Source organism: Pavona decussata, unplaced genomic scaffold (genome assembly GCF_977016875.1).
Source record: "Pavona decussata unplaced genomic scaffold, jaPavDecu1.1 SCAFFOLD_124, whole genome shotgun sequence".
Classification (NCBI taxonomy): Eukaryota; Metazoa; Cnidaria; class Anthozoa; order Scleractinia; family Agariciidae; genus Pavona; species Pavona decussata.
The window spans coordinates 387,449-409,249 of record NW_028145538.1 but is presented as its reverse complement, the minus strand read 5'-3'; the positions used below and the strand labels follow the sequence as shown (position 1 = coordinate 409,249).

The following is a 21,801-nucleotide window of genomic DNA, read 5'->3' as shown; positions in this document are numbered from 1 at the left end:
CGTTATAAGTGTAAAAGTTATTTTCAGTGGAGTTTGATGAGCTTGTAACCATGGAAAACTAACATCCTAAATTAACTTAGGACGCAAACAATTCGTAAGTAACCTAATCACAAGCCAGCAAACTTGCCATCGCGCGGTGGCGTAAATAATGAACATTGTACAAAGTTATTAATAACTAGCTAGCCTCAAATCTGGAATGCTTGCATGAAACAGTGTACTTTGAACACAATACAAGTCTAAGTCGAAAAATAGACCAGGAAATTTTTAATGCCGGGCGAGTCGACTATGACAAGGTGTTGGTGTTTACAACAAGCAAGGCTGTATTACTCAAACTAAAACGTGAAGTTGCTTCAGTGAGCTTCAGAAAAACTTTTTACTGAACTCCACTGTCCAGTTAACTCATCACAATCGGCCGGGATTTACAACGATCAAAGCGGGCGAACTAATTAATTTATTACTCAATTTGACCCACAAATTAACAGGTACAAGGCTAGAAAGCTCAACAACATTAAGCTTTGATACAAAATCTGAAAATTACGAGTGAACTCACCGATTTGGCGCGGCATTCAGTGTCAGTAGTAAAAACAAGACTTTGCACAAAGGGGCACAACGATGAGTTCAAGTCCGTTTCCTTTTATTTAGGTATGTATCAAAGGTCTTTGGAACATTTTTGCTGGTTTTCCTCCGAAAACAGCTAAATTCGATTTATTTATTTATTTCTTTATTAAGTATTTTAATAAGCGGTTTGCACTAAAGGTGACCTTAATGTATACCTTTGTCTGGAAAATGTCAGAAACTTCGAATACTGTGTTCTTAGAGCAAACTTTGGTTGTCAATTCTCTTATTTCGCGCTTCGTAACCTGTTTTGTTTTCGTTATTTCTTTCTTCTGTTTAAAATACCATAACACATTCCTCTTACTCTCATCTGTAAGCTTTAGAAAGCTTAGCTGTTCCGGCATTGTGCGATGTAATATATGCGAATGCCACTCATACACGGTTAATAGCTCTTGCCACAAGGTTACTAATTTTAGCAACAAATTATTCGCGAACTTTCACTGAAGATTGGAGACAACTAATTTAAACGAATTAATTTCTTTTCTTTATTGTTTCCGAAGCTTCAAGATTGATTACTTTTTAGAACATGAAGCGCTAAATTTGTTAGATAATCGTGGTTGTCATGATCACCAGCACGGTTTAACATATGTCACCTCAGACAGCGTTCCCCTTTGATATATATTTTTTCAACTGTTTTTACTATACAGTCGGCATGAAGAACTGTTTACACGGCTAACAAATGTGTTATTCCTAATCTCATGAAAGAGATTATTAAGGGCATTTTGATTATTGAACGTTTCGGTAATTCCCAGGTATTCTAATTGGTTGGCTGCTTGTTGGCTCCCGGTTACTGATATTGTAATGGTAATATTCAAGTAAAACGAATACTGATGCCACGTTTGTTTAAGAACGATGAAGAGTGTAAACTTGTTAAACCTCAGAGCAACAACTGCTTTTCACAAAGAATGTTCGGTTTAAGGAGAAGAGAAATCACCGGGGCATTGTGATTGATTAACAAGTGGCGTAAACAGTAGGTGGTTGACTTAAATTGTTATTAATAATTTGTTTTTGTATAGACGTTGCATTGTAATGATAATTTTGGAACAAAACTTATATTTAGCAATATTCAGCTATGCTGAATACTTTAAGACACCTAATAACTTGTTATATGCGGAAAGGAAACGCATGTTGTTTGAAGGAAAGTTTTAAAGGAGCAATGCGTACCTGGTAAGTGAGTTCATAAAACTGCCGGTAAATGTCTATTAGAACAAGCAATTACTATGAAAGCTTTCTCTGAATTAACACAAACTGAAGCCTGGCGGCAAATGAGCAAAGATTCTTATCAATCGCAGATTGCATTAGGATAAGACGTTTGTTTATTACTTTTTAACAGATCCAAGACTGTATTATATATCATCAGGGATTCGATTAACTTCAATTTGTCTTCCCGCCTTGTTACTCGGACGTGCATGAAACAGTGCACGAAGTTATATGTTTTAATAGCGCAAGTAGTAGAAAATATAAAAAACGCACGGGCGTCAAAAAGTCGGCCCTCATAGTAGTTAGAAGTTAACATGTGACTTGCGTTGGTGTTCCAAAAAAAAAAAAAAAAAAACCCACATCAACTATGACTTAAATGCATGAAAATTTAAGATCCTCAGCTTGTCTAATATGGGTCAGATTAGTCCCTCAGTTCACTTTTATAGCGTGGATCGATCGCCGAAACGATGTAAAGTGAGCGAACGAAGCAAGTCAAGTGTAAACTGCCCCCGGGCGCGAAAACTAGAATTGAGGCGAGTGATAGTGTCACCAACAATTTTCGTTCCTGCAGTGTGAAATATATAATGAGAAATAATAAGGCACACTCGTTTTATTCTTTGTAGTCGTGCATTGCTTTTGTTTGTTTGTTTGTTTTGGCCGGGCACCTTGCTGGTTTTCTTTCCCTAAGAACTTAAAAAATCTGGAACACGCCTTGAGAATTTACCAACCGACCACCTCCATCGTCCAATTGCAAGCGAAACAACTACAACGAGAAAGGAGGGGGGATTGGAAATCTAGCAAGATTAATCCAAAGTGTGGTTGCGCTTTAAATTCGTCTTGTTTTCATTCCTCTATTGAACACTTTTAATTTGAACCAAAGAGCTCCTACACCAACGAAACGATTTAGAACCTGCTTCAGTGCAGCATAAAAAAAAAAAAAAAAAAACAGCTATCACTACGTCAGACAGCATAACGAACCGCGCCATTCATTTGATTAGGGATCAAAAGTACAGAAATCACATTTTATGATGCAAGGGGCGGACTCTATGTATAAAGCGTAGTCAACGCTTGGCAATGCTCCGTTTGCTTTAGTAGTGACACGTCTGTATCTACTCTCTTCTAATTAATTATATTGCAAAGTTTGACGATTAGTTCCGCAATATAAACTGTCAGTGCCGTAGGGCGTTCAGTGACAAACAGCTTTGTTCCTCGATCTCTTTCTGACTTTTTATGACGTATAAAATTAGCGTCCAAAGGAACGCTAATTGTATATCAGAAGAAAGCCAGTAAGGTTAAATCTGTATGCCTTTCACCCGCCAAACACTGGCGATTTATAAAGAATGTATTGTAAAGAATGCTTGCACAAGTTCTGAACAGGACAAGTGTACAAGGAATCGTCATATGGTAAGCGAGATATATGCTAAACGTGTGCAGCAATTATAACATTGCTATGGAAATCATATTGAGTCTATACAAGGCAGCATAAAGGTTTAGCAACTGAGTCAGGGCTTAAAGAATTTTCGCCTGTGCATCCTGGCCATTATAATCGTGACATTTTCCGCCTAGAGCCGGCGATTAATTTAGTTTAGCTTGTGCACGGTTGTCTTAGTAGGAATATTAAGGGCGAACTGAAGAAGACTGAAGAACTTTAAGGTGGTCAACCCTCCTCTCCTTTCATTCTCCGAGTTTCTTTTCTGTTCAAAGCTTGGTTGCTAGTGTTTAATTTGATCGTACGACTTCAGACAATCCGATAAATGATGCTATTAAGCGTAGCAGTCCGGTTGGCGCTTTTCAGGAAGTTTAACTTAAAACTTCCGTTGGTAAATATCTTCGAGATCAAGTCAAAGAACTGCGACAGTCAGTTGATCTCCCAAATGAAAAGCTTGAAGCGAGTTAACGAAAAGTTAAATAAAGCACTGAGGTTAGTTTTAATATTTAGAGTCCGTGGATGAAATCTTCAGTTGATGTGTTTTAAATTAGTCAAATTAAAACTTACTTTCTTTTAGTTCTCTTTATTATGCTGTACAAGGTTTTCCCAACTTTTGAGTCCGTGGAAAAAAGTATGATCTGTGATTTGAAAGATTATGGACGGACGTACAGTATTGTCATAGAACTGCTTGATTCTCGATAACGTGCAAAAAGGAAATGCGACTCCGTTATAAACACTTAGTGGTTAGAGTATCTCTTGTAACAGATAGTAAAACAGTGCCAAAGTTCAACATACCAGTACAGCCAATATCACTCATAGAAGTTTCCGGCTTCAAATCAAATCTAAATAAATTTGCCATTAAACTGGTACCGTTTGAAGCGCTTTTTTCGCGTTAATTGTTTACGCTATAAAGAGAAAACATTTACAATATAATACTATAACCATGTATTACTCTAGCCAAATAAGCATGTTCAGGTTTTTAGCTGGCCGCTACGCCCAGTATCAAGGGGCACTACACTTTTAATATTCGCTAATGATTTATTTTTACCGGGTAACTGCGCTGTTCTACGGTCGTGTAATTTCACGTGAGTAAATAAAATCAGAAGCCGTGTGAAATACTTGTGTCAAATGAAAAGTCGAACCGTGCTTAACTTTGGGTTTTGCGTATACATTTCCGAGTCCGTCATTTTAACACCCAAATTCACTTAGTGCTGTTCGAATAACGCGCACTAAACGAGTACGAATACGCCGCTGCGATATTCTTACAGTTAGTCAGTTATTTGTGCAGTAGAAAACCGGTTTGGGTGGTTATTTGAACAACAAGAAACTTGTTTTCTAAAGCACGCGCTCACCTTTAGTTTTTAGTCGTGCTTTTCTTTGCCACTTAACAGAAAAGCTTAATCTGGATAATAAATCTGATAAATCTGTTATTAGATTTTGTTGGCGTGTAGACCGCTATATATTTGTACAAGTTGAGCTGTATTATGACGAGCCGCAGGGCGAGTAAAAATGCAAACAACGAGGAAAAATATACAACGATAGTACACATCAGAACATCTAACTTTTAAAAAACGTAAGTAATACACGGTGAAAGTGAACCAAAAACTGAAAGGTAAGCGATACGAATATTGTGGCTGCTAGCTTGTGTATTTGTAAGTTAGCGCGCAAATTTCAAGTATCGATCGTGTTAAAACTCACTTCCGTATCCAATTTGCACAGTCCATGCAGTTCCTTTTTCTGCGTTTCTTTTCCCGGACAGGAAAGAAATAGGAGACTTTGGCACGCTCTTGAAGTCTATGGGACTAAAACAAAATTAACGTGATGGCCTTGTCGTGTGAGCTCATTCCTCAGTAACCCGTTCGTAGTTTTGTGTTGCCCCCAAAGGTATGATTGTCACAATCGGCTGAGATATGAAAGTGCCCACATCTATAGTACTTAACATAAACACTGTATGAAATTATCGGTATACGGTCCCTTACTCAGCTCGCACACAGTCAGTGCACAGGAAAATATAAGGATGTGACATGATGTATAAGGTCCGTATAATGATCAGTAAGCGTCAGGGTGTGCCAAGAAAATATACGGATCTTATACAGTTGTACCAGGATTCCGTATACATGAGTGATAAGGAATCAAACGTATGCTGGTCATTATACAGTCCTTATACACCGGTGTCCTTGAATTGTATACGTACTCTTATGTTATATTAATTTCATGCAGTTAAATCTGAAGTAGAACTGGAGGCTTTGCTCAAAGAAACTTGATGAGTTTGCGGTGCGCCCCCAAACGGACAGCCGATGCTGAGAGGACTGGGTTCAAGATATTTCTGGTTTTTTCTTTATTTTCAACATGATGCACAAAATTTTTCTTCAAATTGCATTTCCCTCGCCTTGGCATAGTAAGACGCCAAAGCCGCAGATAATTGTAGTCTAATGATGTATCAAGGAAGACGGACACATTTCGACTATTCGAAAATGATGAACTTCCGCACGCGTTGGTTTGATTTGAAATTGAGAACCATACCAATCAGTGATTAACGTTCTTACTAGCGACTTATAAGAGCTAAAGAATGCTTAGGCCCGGTTCGAACTTCGTACTATCGCCGTATCGAACTCAACTGAAGTAAGCTCGACAGTTGATTCAAAAGTCATACTTAATATCATCGTGCAAGACCAAAATTACTCTGTTATTGTGCTAATGAATACATTTTCATAATGTATGCAATAGATTCGGCTCGCTGAGTCATTTAGCACGACGTTAACGCTATTTACTTGGTACGGCAGTTGATTCAGATCACGTGCTTGCGTCGAACGTAAAGTTGTGCTAATTCGGATCGCTTGAAACATAACAGGTTCACAATCCCAACTGGCAGGAGGCAAACCAGCGGGCCATAAACAAGCGTGTCCAAGGACGGGGCTTGAATCCGGGACCTCCAAATTTCAAGTCCAGCGCCCTAAACCGCTGGACCACTCCGGTTTCTTATAATTGTGCTTATCCCGGTTTGAACGTGCGACGCAACGACGCAAGTACAAGCACAAGAAAAGGGAACCACATCTTTGTTATTTTAAAGCTCTATACCAAATGTCTGTCAAATACATTGTGATGTAGAATGCTGTAAAAAGAAACTAGCCTTCCATCAAAAGGTCTTCATCAAAAAATTGATCATAACATTCGCTCCCGAAAAATCTCCTGCATGAAAATTCACTTAGAATTGTAGCCCGCGAGGGATACATTTGAATTTGGTTAAGGTCGCGTAATCAATAGCTAGCCAATAACCGTCAGAATTACACATGGGTAAATCACAGCTGTGTAACAATAAGTAATAATTATACTTCAGTAGAAAGCACAAATTATCATGAAAATGTTATCATGCGAGGTTTGTACCTCTCCCAACCTTTCAAGAGTAGTACCACAATTTATGAAAACAAAAACGAAAAGTTTTTAATTTCTTTTGAAATATAAGCTATCAAAATAATTTCTAGTTATGGTAAACGGATTTCAAACAACCAGAGAGCGCACACTATCCTGTGTATTTTAGGCACGAAGGTTTCTAAACGGTTTTAGTGGCCTCAAGTTAATACTGATAGATTTAAAGAAAAGCTTTTTTTAATAGATTAGTCTTTAGGTATAATTTAGTGATTAAGTAAACTTTATTTTTGCCACACTACTTGTGTTTTATTGTTCATTTCCTCTATCATAAACTTGTAAATTTGATATGTAATTTATCAAATGTTAATAAAGAGAGTATTTCTTTATTTATTTTATTTAAAAATAAAAATCTCTTTATTTATTTAGCATGAACCCAATTAATTGATCGTGTCTTGCGCGCGGTTCTGATTTCCTACTAAAACTCCCGCGATAACATTTGATAGTTTCGTTTTTTTCCGCCTAGTTGTAAGAAATAACCACTTGTTTGTCCGTGAATAGTGTCAGATATTTACTTCCACTTCGGTGATTGATTGGTTATATTTTTACAGGTGATTTCTTCAACATGAATGCCCCAATGCTCATGTGGAATCAATGCCAAAACCATCATTGCCAACCTCCGCCTGTTTTACAGACAAACACCAGTGGACAAGGCCCAACAATCTGGAGACAACAATCTTTCTCGGAAGGTACGATGAGTCGAATTTTGTACGACCCTCATGCAGTCATTTAAAATCTAAGAGGGGAATATGGGTGACCTTGTATTACAAAGAAAGAGATTTAAAAACCATTAAATGTTAATTAAAACTAGAAGTAATCGAAGATTAGTTAGGTCCGCTCGATTCTCTGAATGACTACTGACATAGCCATGACATAGGTCTGACTACGAGATTTCATTAAATATCGGCAAAGTTTCAATTATATTTAGTGGTGTTCAAACGCACCAAAACAGATTCATTGTGAGATGGAGTGTTCCACACAATGGTTGAATTGATCATCAACAAAGAGAAACAAAAGGCACTTTCTCTCATGATGTGTTCCTACTTTTAACTATATTTAGTACATACATTTTTTTTATAAGAACATTTTTTTATAACAACGTTGAGGCCCAAAATTAGACGTTCTTATAAAAAAAAAGAAAAGAAAAAAAGTGTGCCACACAAGTGAATAGTGCTTTACTCGAGCTCTGTTTTTAGCAAAGTACTATTCACCTCCGAGCCAGCCGAGCAGCCCAAAGAGAAACAAAATGGCTTCCCGTTTCGCTTTCGCTTCGGTTAAGTAATTTTTGGTCCTCTAGTTATTCAGTTTGTGTGTTATATACTAAAACAATTATTCACCTCAGTGTCGGTGAAAGTGGTGGATATTTACCGAGCCGCGAACACCACTATTCACCTCCACCTCGGTAAATAATTGTTAACCATTACTAAGATGTCGATAACCGCTCTTGTTAATGGCCTGTAAATTATATTGCTGCTTTGTGATAGTGCTTATGTTAACACGTTGAAAAAATGAGAAACGAAGTTACTCGCTGCTCAATTTATTGTCTTATACGCGAAAGCATATTGGCGCCTTGATAACCGTTTGTTTATTAGTGACAATGGATTTGTTAATCAAATTTTAATTTTCAACTCCTCGCTTTTTTGTTTATAAATAGGCTAAGATTCGTGGAACCTCGCACTACTAACCTCATTGACGCGGTGTTGAATTGCTTTAAATGTCGGAGAGAAAATACTGTTTAATGCTGAAAACCGTCAAATTTTAGCATTCAAACATTTTTTTCTTTATTTTAACAGTCCCCAAATATCAATGACAGTAAACATACTTTGGAAATTGATTCCGACTTCTTACCCCCACGACCACGGAATCCTCGCACCCCATAGTATATTGACCTACATTTTTATTGCGTGATATTCTGATTTGGACGTTAGCGCGGTGGTGTGAATGTGTCGGTCGTTTGTCGGATGATCACTGGGCTGGATGTGAGACATATGTCTTCATCGAAACAAGTTGTTTCGGGAATCCTGCCGAATGGTGTGGACTAGCCACTCGTCTGCAAGCGGGGGAGCGGGGAGGGGGGAGAGTTTAGCATTAAGCCTGACTATGATCGTGAACGATTGTGGACGGTCCCAAAATCAGCTGCCGCTGTCGCAGTCGCACAGGAAAGAGACATGCTGTATTTCTTATGATCGTTCACCAGAAATTGTTTGCATTTTAAGCGATCGGTTACGATCGTATCATGATAGGAAAACGTACGATCGCAACTAATGCCATAAGAGTTCACATTTGGCGAATTCCGCTGTCGAAGAAGTAGAGGTCACTTTCTTTTACGATCATATGAAAACTGGTTTTTTGAGATTGAACGAGTTAACAATTTCTGCCAATCTGCGCTCGTCTGTGCTCGATTACTCCTTGTTGCTTCCTGTTACGGAAACTGGGGTTAGACGGTGTGTAGATTAGCTGTGACTCGCTTGGTGGGGAGCGACGTTTATTTTGATATTGCACGGGGGTCTTGGTTTGTTCTGTTTAAGACGCGTTCAATATTCTTCAAAAGATATTCTATAAGCCCTATGGTTTCTCCTAAGACTTCCTCACCACTTTCTCTGTAATCTTTTTTTTTCGTTCGTATTTAACTTTGGTTTTGAAACGTGTGAAGTGAAATAAAAAAAAAATAAAATAAAAACCTAGCAAGTTACCCTATAACTGAAACACCCAAAATAAAACAGGACAAAACAAAAAGAAAACAAAAGCACAACAAAGACAAATTAAATAACAATAAATCAGTTACGCTGTTGCTCTCTCAGTAGTTTTCCCTCAAGGGTTTCATCGGCGGACTCTAAGATTAATGCCTCCTAATGTTGCAAAGAAAATAACCACCTTTAATTCTTTAAAATCCAAGAGTGGCAAAATTCTGGCAACTCATAAAAAAAAGGAAAAATACAAAACATAGAGTAATTAACATCGTGAAAAACAAACAGCCTTTACTTTAAGTCATGGGTCGGTGGATATGATTTGAATAGGCGCACATAAGATTTTCACCTACATACTGAGAAAGTTAGAACCATCTTTTTACAGCATAGTATACAACGCCGCGGGAAAATACTGCTCAGGTGTTTTTTTTTTTTTTAGTGCATGCTCGCCTTACCGTTTCAAAAGATAAAAATCATTCCATACAGCATAAATTAATAATCATTACGACAGATAAGTTCTGACTCTACATTTGAGTGGCAACCGTTCACGATTTCATGTACAGCCTCAATATTTAGACCACAGTTTATTGTACCCAAGGAAAATTCGAGGCTTAAACCTCAGAAATTAATTTTAAAAAGTGAGCGAACGTGGGTAGATTGGCAGCTGATAAAATTTTATTATAATGAACATTTTATGGAGCTTTGGCCAGCTGCGGTTTTTGACGGCTACCTATCCATTACTAATGAGCCAAAAACGTGACTAATTTATGTTTCTGTGGGTGGTTCAGCGTTGGAAATGGGAAAAAACTTTTGTGATGTGTAACCATGGACTTAAAAAGTAAAACAACGTATTACGAATATAGGGACTCGAACACTATTCAATTAACAGGTGTTAACGGAGAATATTTTAAGGTCAGTTTAACGTTCGTAATGCAGTATTATAGATATCCACCTGTTATGCAATAATATTGATATTTCCATCTGTTATGTTAAATGCGGCCTTTTTTCCTAGTATGTTTATAGACATTGGGGTTTTTTTTTTAATATAGATGTATCATTGATAATAAAATGGTGCAATGCTCACTTCTCTTTTTGCTGTATGTAGTGTTGAACAATTTTGAAATAATTTACATAAAAAATTACTTTGGAAGCCGCAATTACCGTTTTGTTAACCTTCATTTCACCCCGCGCCTAAAAAAGAAAAAAATGGAAACGCATGGAACATGAAGCGATGATTTGACAAGTTGAATTAATTTTCAAAGCAGTTCTTCTGAAGTTAAGTCAATACAAAGACGGAGCACTGTAATGATAGAGATATTTTGGTGACTGCTTTTATCTTGGTGTTTTTGGGAAGAGGCCGAGACTTTGCTTTTTAGGTCAAATCGGAAATCAAAGCTGAATGGCGGAAATTTTCTAGCCGAGGAAGTACAAAAGGTTCTACCGATAAAAGCAAACCTTCTCTGGTTCGCTGGCTCCAAATGTTTTTCGGGTGCGGTGTTTTAGACGTAGACCCAAGTTATGCTTCGATTTCAGTGATAGGTCCAATGTAATTAGCCTTGATAAAAGAGTCAAAAGACATTGTAAATTTTCGAATTCTCTGTAAACACATTGTAATTCACTTTTAGGTGCGACTATGTGATCATGATATTTAATAAACCATCATTTATTTATTTAAAAAAAATTATATCCCCCAAGACTAGGAAAATTGGCCACTAATCCGCTCAATAATTAAAGCAAAAACACTTTACTTTGAGGGATGACTACTTGAAAGTCGAACAGTATGCACTGAGGTTCGATTGTGTGGCTCGTAAATAAATGTTGCATTTCGGTCACTCGATACGATTCAAGTTTAACTTGGTGATAACAGTCAAATCTGCAGTTTCTTCTACCTTAGGCTATGCGCCTTTCAAAGTTAAGTGTGTTACGAGTTGTTTATGTAGTTATTTAAAATGATTTCCTTTGATTTCCGTCTGTCAATGTTTTTAGGGCTCAAATTACATTCGACGCGACTCAAACGCGACGTAAAAGTATCAGCGACATCCAACGAGAACGTTTAAGCGAATTACTTAAAACGCAGGCGCCTGGACTTTGTTCTCAGATGGTTTTGTGTCCTTTTAAAGGCATATTTTGTAAGTTAATACAGTTGATTGTTTGGATGCTGCTTTAGCTTAAAATTTAAGTTGCTGAGCTGTTCATTCTAGCTGACCGTTTTTCACATTTTTGACGACATTTTTGCCCCTTCGAAAACAAAGGGAAATAATTTTATTGTTACGAAATTTGGAGCTGATATTTTACCGTAGAAAACTTTAGATTTTCTTTACAAGGATCAAGGCCTTCTGGACAGATATCGCGGCACCGAAGTGAACCGTTGTGAATCCCTGAAGTTTGGTCTTAACTCGCCTGGGATTGCATGACATTATTAGCAGTCTCCATGGCTCCAGTTATAAACACCGAGATTTCGAGACTCGCATAAATTTGCCAGTCCGTGTCATTTCATGTGGTGGTTCAGTCGCACTTCTTTGACATTTGTTCACAAGAAATAAATAGAGAACTAGGGAACATTCTTGAACATTCTAGATTTATGAGAAAGAAGGTAATCCATCAACTCTTTACTTATGTAAAGGAAAACTTTACATGTATGTAGGGTATTTATCTACCTGCCGGATAATACGATCATTATTGACCTGTCAAAAGGAATCTTCCTAGGTGTATCGTCCTTGCCGCCAATTCTTGATTGCTTAGCACGTTTACAAGGTATACGGATAGGAAATCACCATAGGCCTATGAGAATGGTAACAGCTGCGACTCAGTAATTGGAGCTATAATTATTTGTTCAGCTGTGATTTGGTTCAAGTTCAAATTTACAGCGGCACGAACAAAAACTTCGAGATAATGGAACATAAATACATTTTTTGAGGTTGTTACGGACCGTTGGAGGTTTATTGAGCTAGCGACAACATGATGCAAGAAAGAAACAGTAATGGACTAAGAGCATCGCTAAACCAGAGTTCAGTAGGATTCACATCCCCTTGGATACCCGGTAAATAGTTTTTTTAGCGTTGTTTTGTATATCATATTTTTAACAGTCGCAAATAGTCGTTCGCTTTCACAGCATAGAATTACACTCACAGTCAACCACGCAGTTATAAATTCACACCCTATTTTCGACTTTCTATCTGACAAGGAAATTCGGAAAAACTCAAGCGATTCTGGAACAGAATCACAGTGCGAATTAAAAGAAAAAGAAAAAAACGCTGAACACCAATTTATTCTTTTGCATATCAATTTTCATAGCTATCCATCGAAGAAGACCACAAACTTGGGAATGAAGTCGTTCGCGTAAAGTCTTTACCACATATTTTTTCAGATTTGGGAGACACCGAATTCGTTTCATTTCGCCTGAGGCTAAGACTGCAACGCTAGCCAAGTCTAAAAACTTTTCACATGGCGACTGTGCTTTGTATTAGATAATTGTTGGGAGGTTGTACAACGGTAGAACCTCTAACTGTGTCATGTTGCGTGGGAGTTCGCCAAATCACTGTGACTAATAGCAAAGTGATGTTGAAGTTGTAAGTTGTAAGTTGTGTTTAGCAGTGCTTCATTTGAGGGCGTCACGTGTTAAAGTGATCCCTTTATTTCACTCCTAACAGTGTTTCAATAGTCAAATATTCACTGTTGAAAACCTCGAAAAACAAACCACGCTATAGAGAAGGACTGGTCAACATTTTACTTCAATGATTACAATTTTTGATTTCGTTCACGGACTACAAAGGTAAAAACACCGTGTATAACTTTAAACAATACCAAAGAAAATTACCGCTCAATAACTTTTGTTTTACTCCTCACAGCTTAGGATTTCATTTACTGACGCAAAAATATCAACTAACAAATGCAGGAGAAGTAATGGGTTAAACATAAACTTAAAACGTTCAAACTTAATGTTGCTAGAAATTAACTTTAGATGCTCTTATTTCAAAAAGCTACTTCAAGAGAAAAGTGGTTTGTCAAGGGGAATATTATTTTAAAGCAGGCTATTCTTAGAGTAAAAAGAAACGTACGTCATCCCATTATTTTGATGAATTTAAATGTCTTGTTTGCATGATAATTGATTTTTCAAGTGGAAATTGCTTTTACATCACGGAAAGCTAAATCGGAAATTCTGTTCACGTTATGTTTTTTATTCAAGACCTGTAAAGAATGGTTTGTTTAACAATCGTCAGTAGTAATAAGTGTGAGTCATGGACAAACTCAGTCTCTATGGAGAGTCCAAAGTGATTGGGCTTTGATAAAAAAAAATAAAAAATACAAAACAAAAATAAGATTTAAGCTAATTATACTATCCAACTAATTTTTTTTAATCATTAACAATATAACGACCTAATTTGTTAAAATTAGGACACATAGCAATGATTCAAACCACAAGATCCCAGCACAAGGGACCTTACTGTCTGTTTTGGTTTCTTTTTTTACACAATTTTATCATAAACCAAATTATTTTCATATTATTTTCTGGGCCTGAACGCGTGGAAATCAAGTTGCGTGGTAGTGACTCAGGAAGTAATGTGATGCAAAACGGAACGTAGATGTAAACGTTTTGTCTCTCTGCTGTTCAGCCTTTTCGGGTGTTTTTTTCGAAAGGTCTGAGCCTTATTTAAAAAACAAATTGACCATAATTACATGGTGTTGTGCAGCCAAATGATTTTCTTGAACAGAAATAATGTGTCAACCTTCTTTGTGTATCAAGATAAACAAAAATGTGAGGCTTAATAGGTTTTTCTTCTTATTTGTTTAGATTGTGGGTGGAATAATTCCCTTTGCCCCGGCACCAGAATTTATACCACAACTTTCTGTGATAGTCGTCACTAAAACAGGACACGATTTCAGGTTGAGGGGACACACACGGTTCATAATGCGCACACTAGACGCTTGTGAAGTGTTAAATTGTAGCAATCGTAGCAATTTCAGCGACAACAGCAACAATATCGTGATATAGTGATTGTATCGATCGCAAGAATATCGTAGAAACTGAGCTTTAGGAGTTTAGTAGGATGTGTGCTCATGTAGGCCATTTTGACGTTGTTCCCCGCGGAGTCAGTTTGATAAGCACCGGATACACTCAAGATAGGTTTGTGCTTGCTCATCCAAACCTTAAATATTCAAAATCAAATTCAACGTTAAATTCCGAAAATGAGCTCTTTCGTGTTTAATATCTGCATCTTTTTTATCTTTTCCGATTTTCCAACGCCTGTCGAGTTTGCACAAAAAGAGGAGCATTTGGAAACCATTGACATTTCAGGCTTCTGCAGCAATGTAGCTTCCCATTTGTGGAAGCATTATTTAATAAACACGCTCTAGCTACTTTGTTAAGCATAAATTCCTCGAACAGATAATTATCCGTTCCAAAATTTAACATCACATTACTGTAATTCACAGGTGGAAAGCAGCCTGTTCCAGGAATGTATTGTTCACCGTATGCAGCCGCACCTACTGTGGGGCAAGCCACATACAATTCATCGCCACATGAAAATGTCAAATCGGCGTTCAGCATTCCTCCTGCGCATTCATCTACGTCGTATTTACCGTCTGTGTATCCAAATACGGGAATACCTGGCACCCCTCATCATCCAAATGTCCACGGTACTTTACAAAACCGTAACTGGCCTGTCCTACGCCCAACGTATATGCCGATGGAAGCAAAAGACACTGTTCATTTTCAGCAGAGGTTTCATTACAATTTTTCGACTTGCCCCATGACCTTTTATGATAGCTGTACCCAAATCTGCCATTCTGTTGATCATTACCCTTACCCAAAGAGGCCACGAATCGACGGAGGCAAATTAAAGACGATGACAAAGAATTCTCGAGAGAAGGCAGCGTCAAAGGTCTCACAGAAAAAACGAACAGCACGACGCAAACCATTGGCTTCACCACCTCCGCTTATTCGAAAATGCGAGGTAAACAGTGGAAACGACGATAAAAAGCACAAAACACCTCATTTGGAAGACCCGGCTGAAACGAAATTTTGCACAACGGATAAAAGTCTTAAGAAATATTCCGACACGACTAGAGAGATTTCTAAGTCGGACGAAGGGCTGACGAACGTTTTCGTAGCCGAATCTTCCATCAGACGTGAAGAATTTCCGATGAGTGGCTTTCAAAGTGAACCAAGTGCTGAGGTTGGTACTTATAGGAAAGTAAAGGGTCGGCAGAAGAAGAACACTCCCAGTGAGTATGCTAAGCGTGACACTTCACCTCTGAATAATAATCAGAATGACGAATCAACCTCAAGTGACGGCGGGCATAAAGGTTGTGAAGATGACTATACTTGGTTTCAACAACCCAACAAGCCGGATGTTGAGATGGAATGCAGTACCAGATCAACTCACCACTGGACGCCTTTGGAAGAAACCAGATATCGCATGGCCATGAACGAAGACTCGCATCAAAAGCGTCGATTGTCATTCTCTGCAAAACTACAACACGACAGTGCAATGGTACGGAATGATAATTGTTGTGATGGTGATGTATCTCAAGGCGGTCCAAATTCGCCTCAAGGCAAGAAACGCCAGACTATGACCCTGACTCGGCAACAAACTCTTAACACCTCACCAAAAGATTGCAGAGAAAAAGGTGGCGTTTCCTCGGACAACAAGACAGCAATCAATGATGACAATGCGAAGTACCCAGCAATGTCATCCTTGGAACAAGGAGAATGGCACACTGAATTATTCGAACGCCAGCCGCACAGGCAGCTTAAGCATTCTTCATCTATGCCGAATGATGTGATTCACCCTCAGTTACTGTACTATCCTCCATCAAAAACAAACGCTCACAGGGGTAGGTCAAAATCATGCGACGATACTCGAAATCTCACTTTAAAGTCACATGCTTCAACTGATAAGTTTCACAAGCCAGAAGGTTCCTCCTACAAAACTCAACTGATGCAAAGTGAAAAGCCTCGTGAACAAGGCTTCAAGAACAAATTCGCAGAGTATAATGCTGTTCCGAATTGCAGCCCCACAAAGAGGCGGTATCAGCAGAGTGATTTTGTAGTTTGTGATGGAGATCAAACCAGCAACAACGTCCAAACGAATGGAAATGAAATGTCCTCTGTTTCCTCTTATGGCGTCAGTAGTAAAAGCGCTACACAAGCGGATGTAAGGGCATCTTACCAATCCATGCCAAATGATAGCACGAAGTCAAACTTAAACAGATTACCTTATGAACGTCATGTAAGGGAACAAACCATTGAAATGGATCAAACACGAACCACCATGACCTTTGCAAGACCAACCTCCTTACAAAAGTCAAATGTGAGCAGTGGAAGTAAACGCGGTAGTGGTATGCCTTCCAACCGACAAAATCAGCTCTTGTCAAGACAGCAGTCATGTGATAGAATTCATACGCCTAGGTATTCAGATCCAAGTCAAAATACTACATCGAGTTTTAATAATGACTTATCTCGTGAGCAATGTAGGAAATCGTCACCGGTAGCCAACCCCGACAATCCAAACATCAAGACGCTACGTCAGGATCAAAATGGAAAGAGTTCCCTGACGGCGCGCAAAGATTCCTTTAACAGCAGTGGTGTTATCAGTCTAAATGAATTCGAGTATGATGCTGTTCCGAATTGCAGCCCCACAAAGAGGCGGTATCAGCAGAGTGATTTTGTAGTTTGTGATGGAGATCAAACCAGCCACAACGTCCAAAAAAATGGAGATGGAATGTCCACTGTTTCCTCTCATGGCGTCAGTAGTAAAAGCGCTACACAAGTGGATGTAAGGGCATCTTTCCAATCCATGCCAAATGATAGCACGAAGTCAAACTTAAACAAATTACCTTGTGAACGGCATGTAAGTGAACAAACCATTGAAATGGATCAAACACGAACCACCATGACCTTTGCAAGACCAACCTCCCTACAAAGGTCAAATCTGAGCAGTGGAAGTGGAAAACACGGTAGTGGTATGCCTTCCAACCGACAAAATCAGCTCTTGTTAAGACAGCAGTCATGTGATAGAATTCATACGCCTAGGTATTCAGATCCAAGTCAAAATGCTACATCGAGTTTTAATAATGACGTATCTCGTGAGCAATGTAGGAAATCGTCGCCGGTAGCCAACCCCGTCAATCCAAAAGTCAAGATGCTGCGTCAGGATCAAAATGGAAAGAGTTCCCTGACGGCGCGCGAGGATTCCGTTAACAGCAGTGGTGTTATCAGTCTAAATGAACTCCAGAAACGCAGAGTTAAGTTATCTGAGGACCAAAACAGGTCCAACGATCGCCCCAGGTTTGATTTCAACGATGAAAAGGACGTCTCTCTTGATCCCATTGATGTCGTAAGGGTTAAATTTCAAGAGGAGCTGAAAAGGCCATCTACCCACTATCACTCCAAGTTAACTGACACCGAAAGGTTTGAAGGTCATCAAATCCCAATAGACCTACCATGCGACGAACACCACAGACAGCAAAAGAGGCGATTTTCAACTAGTGAAACGACCGTAGTCCAATGTCCACATAACCAAGAACCAATGGGCGAACTAATGAGGTACCAAGGACAGGAGGATCACTCCTCTAATCGCAAATTGCCCACACCCAATTGTGAAAATAACACGTCGCCTATTCATACCATAGAACCACGCGTTACCTCTGGAGACTGCGACCAAGCGATAGACACATTGCAAGTTCAGCAAATTTGTTCTGACTCACGTAATCTACCACCCCTTCCCTCTGGAAGTGATTGGGACAATATAGACTCTGGATGCGGTGGTTATGCCATCGATCACAATGCTCTGCCCAGAATTGTGGCTGTACATTCCATTGTGACAGAAGATGAGGCCCTGAAGGAAAGTAACCTCTTCTCGGCCACTGATAAGAAGTACTGGAGTGACCTGCTGCAAAAGCTGACTGTGAACGTTAATGAAGATAGTAATTTTCAGCCAGGCAAACCACGCAAGATCGTTAAAGCAAGCCATACAAACAACCTTGTTAATCGGTCGCAAGTGGATACGGTTAAAGATGTTCAAGATGTCACGTATCGTGCAGAGAAGGATTATAGTTCACAGCAGGAAAGTTTAAACGCAGCCAACTTATATAGCAATGTTAAAAAATGGACGCTATTGAAGTATCTTTCTTCGCCGTCAAAAGAATTAACTATCGAAGTAAAGGGCCCAATGGAGTGTGTCGAGGTTGACGAAGCTGAGAGGAAACAGCAGTCACCGCGGAGAAAACTTACTGTGTCAGAACTGAGCAAAAAAATTTTATATACTCGCGAAAGGATAAAGAAAGAGGCAATCCCTTGGAAAAAGAAACTTCTCTTCAGTCTGGAAGCTACATTCATTAGACGACTAAGGAAAACAGAAAAGGAAACTGGAGAAAAGGCTGACATTGTCATTGACGAAGATAAGGAAAAGGAAGAATCAAAAGAAGAGAATGCAGAGAAAGTCAAGTGTAACAAACCAGGACGAAAGAAGAAGATCGTGAGAAAGGGCGTCAAATCGCGAGCAGCCATAATGACAAAAGAATGCGCTTAATCGGACTTGTGTTCACACAAGAACTGAATACGTTTCGTTCAGCGTTAGTGCTTCTGTTGATATAAGAAACGAATATGTCAGATCGGATGTTTTCCCTTTCTGACCAAAGCCTTTGTAGATAACTGGTTTGGTTTCAGTGTTGCGCCATTTCAGGATTGTACATAAACAGGAACCTGATTGAACAGTGAAATGGTGGTGTTCTTCAGTATTCGACATATTGATCGCGGTTGCTTAACAAAGAAAAAAAACTCTGCAAGTCCACTTCAATTAATGGCTTGTTCTGTGCTTGTTCAAGCTTTATTTACCATTTTGTTATGGAGAACCTGGGCTGTCTGTTTTATGGTCATTGATTATAAATGACACAAACGTAGATAGCAGGTGCGCATGGCAAAGATTTATTTAAGCGAAAAAAAAATTAAGGGGCTAGGTGCACTTTAAGGCAATGTTTATAGTTACGTGATTCATGAAGAGAAAACAAAGGAAATCACTACCGTGAAAGAGGTTTCGAAATGTGATCTTTATTGTCATAAAATCTGGTGAACTTTTGCTGGAAATTCTTCATGAATTGTTATTGTTTTAGAAGTTTAAAAAATTGTTTAAGAAGCTAAAAAATTCGGCTGCGCCTCGTTCTTTCAACCCCCTTCTCGCTGTTTGGAAATTAGTTGAAACCTTCTACCTTATATTAACTAGAACTGGCAAAGTTTCCAGACAAACAGTGGTGTTGCGTTGGTGGGGAAGTGAAAACGAATGCTTGGTTTTATCAACTGAGCTGATAAGCTAATTTGGCCACAGTAATGAAATAGAGAATCTAGCGTTTCTGGCGTTAATCTTTCTGCAGCGCGTATCGCCCTGACGAAGTGCTGTCGCTCAAAGTGTAAGCTTTTGTATCTGGTTGCGGTGGCCCATTAACTTCATCAACTTAGTTCCTTTTTGTCATTTTTTGGAAAATGCTAGCAAAAAAGAATTCATATTAATTTTTAACTGTACGTAAACATATTTACCCCACGATAATATGAACACCGAATATGTTTCTCACATTTACAAGTCGTTCATTCACTAAATGCTTTCGTGACTCGTACGACCTTCTGAGAAGGTGGTGAAACAAAATCAGACAGTCATTGTCAAAATACTGATAGCTGAAAGTAAACAAAAGAAAATACTTTTTTTAATTTTTATAACTAGATAATAAGAATAACAAGGTTGCCACTGTCAGGGAAAAGTCGCGGTAAAAACGTACTTTTTCAAGGCCTGTGAAAAGTTGGGGAATTTTGTATCAACTCAGATAATTCTGCATTTAGGTCAGAGTTTCCTTGTTGATAAAGGTACATATAATGTCGTTTCACAAAATATTTATGAAGGAATAGACCCTTCTCCAAAATGGCGGGAACAGATTTGAGTGCGTTAAAATTAAACTCAATGAAAAAGTGATACCAGCACTGGAAAGAGCACCTTTACTTTAGTAACCTTCTAAAGTTTCAGCATATTAGGTGTTATATCAGCTTAGGAAATGTAAGATGAAATTTGAACTTATTTGAATTTTCGTCCGCCATTTTGGAGAGGGGTCTATTGATTTCTGCGGCTTCATCGGCAGCTTTACTGCCAAAGGATGTGTCTTGAATTTTGTCAGTGAAAAGTCAGGAATTCTTTTTTATCCTGATGAATGGCAACCCAGAATATAGCTTTGTTAGTTAAAAGTGTAACTGATGATTCTGAATAAAAAGGACTGGTTTAATAATATGTAATTTTTGATTCTAAGTTTTTGATCACTTATTCGATAGGTAAAGGGGCTACTTGCCATTTGCACCCCTTTCTTTCAACGTGAAGGTATAAATCTGCGTGTGCCCATCCCAAAAGCAAGCTAAACTTAGGGCCTGTTTACAAGGAAGGTGGGTAACCCTAGTGCTAGGGTTACCCTAGCTAGAGTATTAAAGATAGCCCGGGTTTACAAGCAAAATTTCATAGGTTAGGCTTAACCTGTCACTCGAATCAACTATACTAAAGAGCGCAGGAAAATTGAAGTCAAAATGGCGGACAAGAAGAAATGTTTGTCGGCACCTGTCGGCAGTTGATTCTCCTGTCTGTCCTTATAGACAGTTCACCAGAAACATTTTCGGTTTCTGTGAGTGAAGGAAGGTAAATTGTGAGAAAAATTGCAAGAAAAATGGCCCATTTTATAGCTATGCGCCTAGCGAGGCTGCGGTTGACTTTGTATGACGTCATCGTATCATTTCGCGGACCTCAAAGGATAAACTGTACAAATTTTATCGTCATGGCCTCAAAGCTTTTCAAGTTATCGACGTAGGGTTCGCCAAGAGCACCCCTCACCCTCAAAAATGAAGTCAGGGCTCCACATGAAATTGCCTTCAAAAACTGTTTTTATGCTTACTTCAGAATCGATAACTTAAACAACTGGGCTTTACCACTGCAAGTGTTTATTTTCCCCGCGATATCAGGGGCTTTAAGAAACCACTACGCAATCTTGTAATCATGTCAACTGTGTTCCCGCACTAGGACACAGATGTGGCCATTAACTGCATTTTTTGAACAATCAGTGCATGATGTCAGACAGTATGTCAGGGCGTATAGAGGAGCAGATGTCGTGAGCGACCACAACTTAATGATTGCCAAGATACTGTTAAAGCTTAGCAGAACAGACAAAAAGGGTGCACGCAGTTAGGAGGTATGACACCAGCAAGCTGAATATGCCTGAATCAAGGGAAACATTTCGGGTAGAGTTAAAGGGGAAGTCTCATGGGGTTTTTGACCTGTTTGGTTAAAAATGCATGGTGAAATAAGACCTTCACATAGCTACAAAACAATTTTAGAACAACAAAAGGAAAGAGATCAACTCAATTCTTGAAAAGAACAACTCGTGATCTGTTCTCGCGCATTTTGAAAACAAAAATGCGAG

At 38.8% G+C, this 21,801-nt stretch overlaps 1 protein-coding gene across 9 annotated transcripts in view; it reads left to right on the top strand.

Moving 5' to 3' along the window:
- Positions 1-20,630, top strand: part of LOC146469328 (uncharacterized) — a 32,555-nt gene extending 11,925 nt beyond the window's left edge. For 3 of the 9 annotated variants that reach the window (XM_085123351.1, XM_085123350.1, XM_085123347.1), the window contains 2 exons: positions 7,222-7,359; positions 14,791-20,630. In XM_085123351.1, coding sequence (XP_084979477.1) covers positions 7,236-7,359; positions 14,791-18,890 — 4,224 coding nt within the window. In that variant the 5' untranslated portion in view covers positions 7,222-7,235 and the 3' untranslated portion in view covers positions 18,891-20,630. Of the gene's footprint in view, positions 1-1,470; positions 1,586-1,631; positions 1,783-3,075; positions 3,220-4,757; positions 5,129-7,221; positions 7,360-12,259; positions 12,398-14,790 lie in introns of those variants that run through there. The other 6 variants (XM_085123352.1, XM_085123354.1, XM_085123349.1 and 3 more) reach the window with 6 other exon arrangements.
- Positions 20,631-21,801: the final 1,171 nt, after the last annotated feature.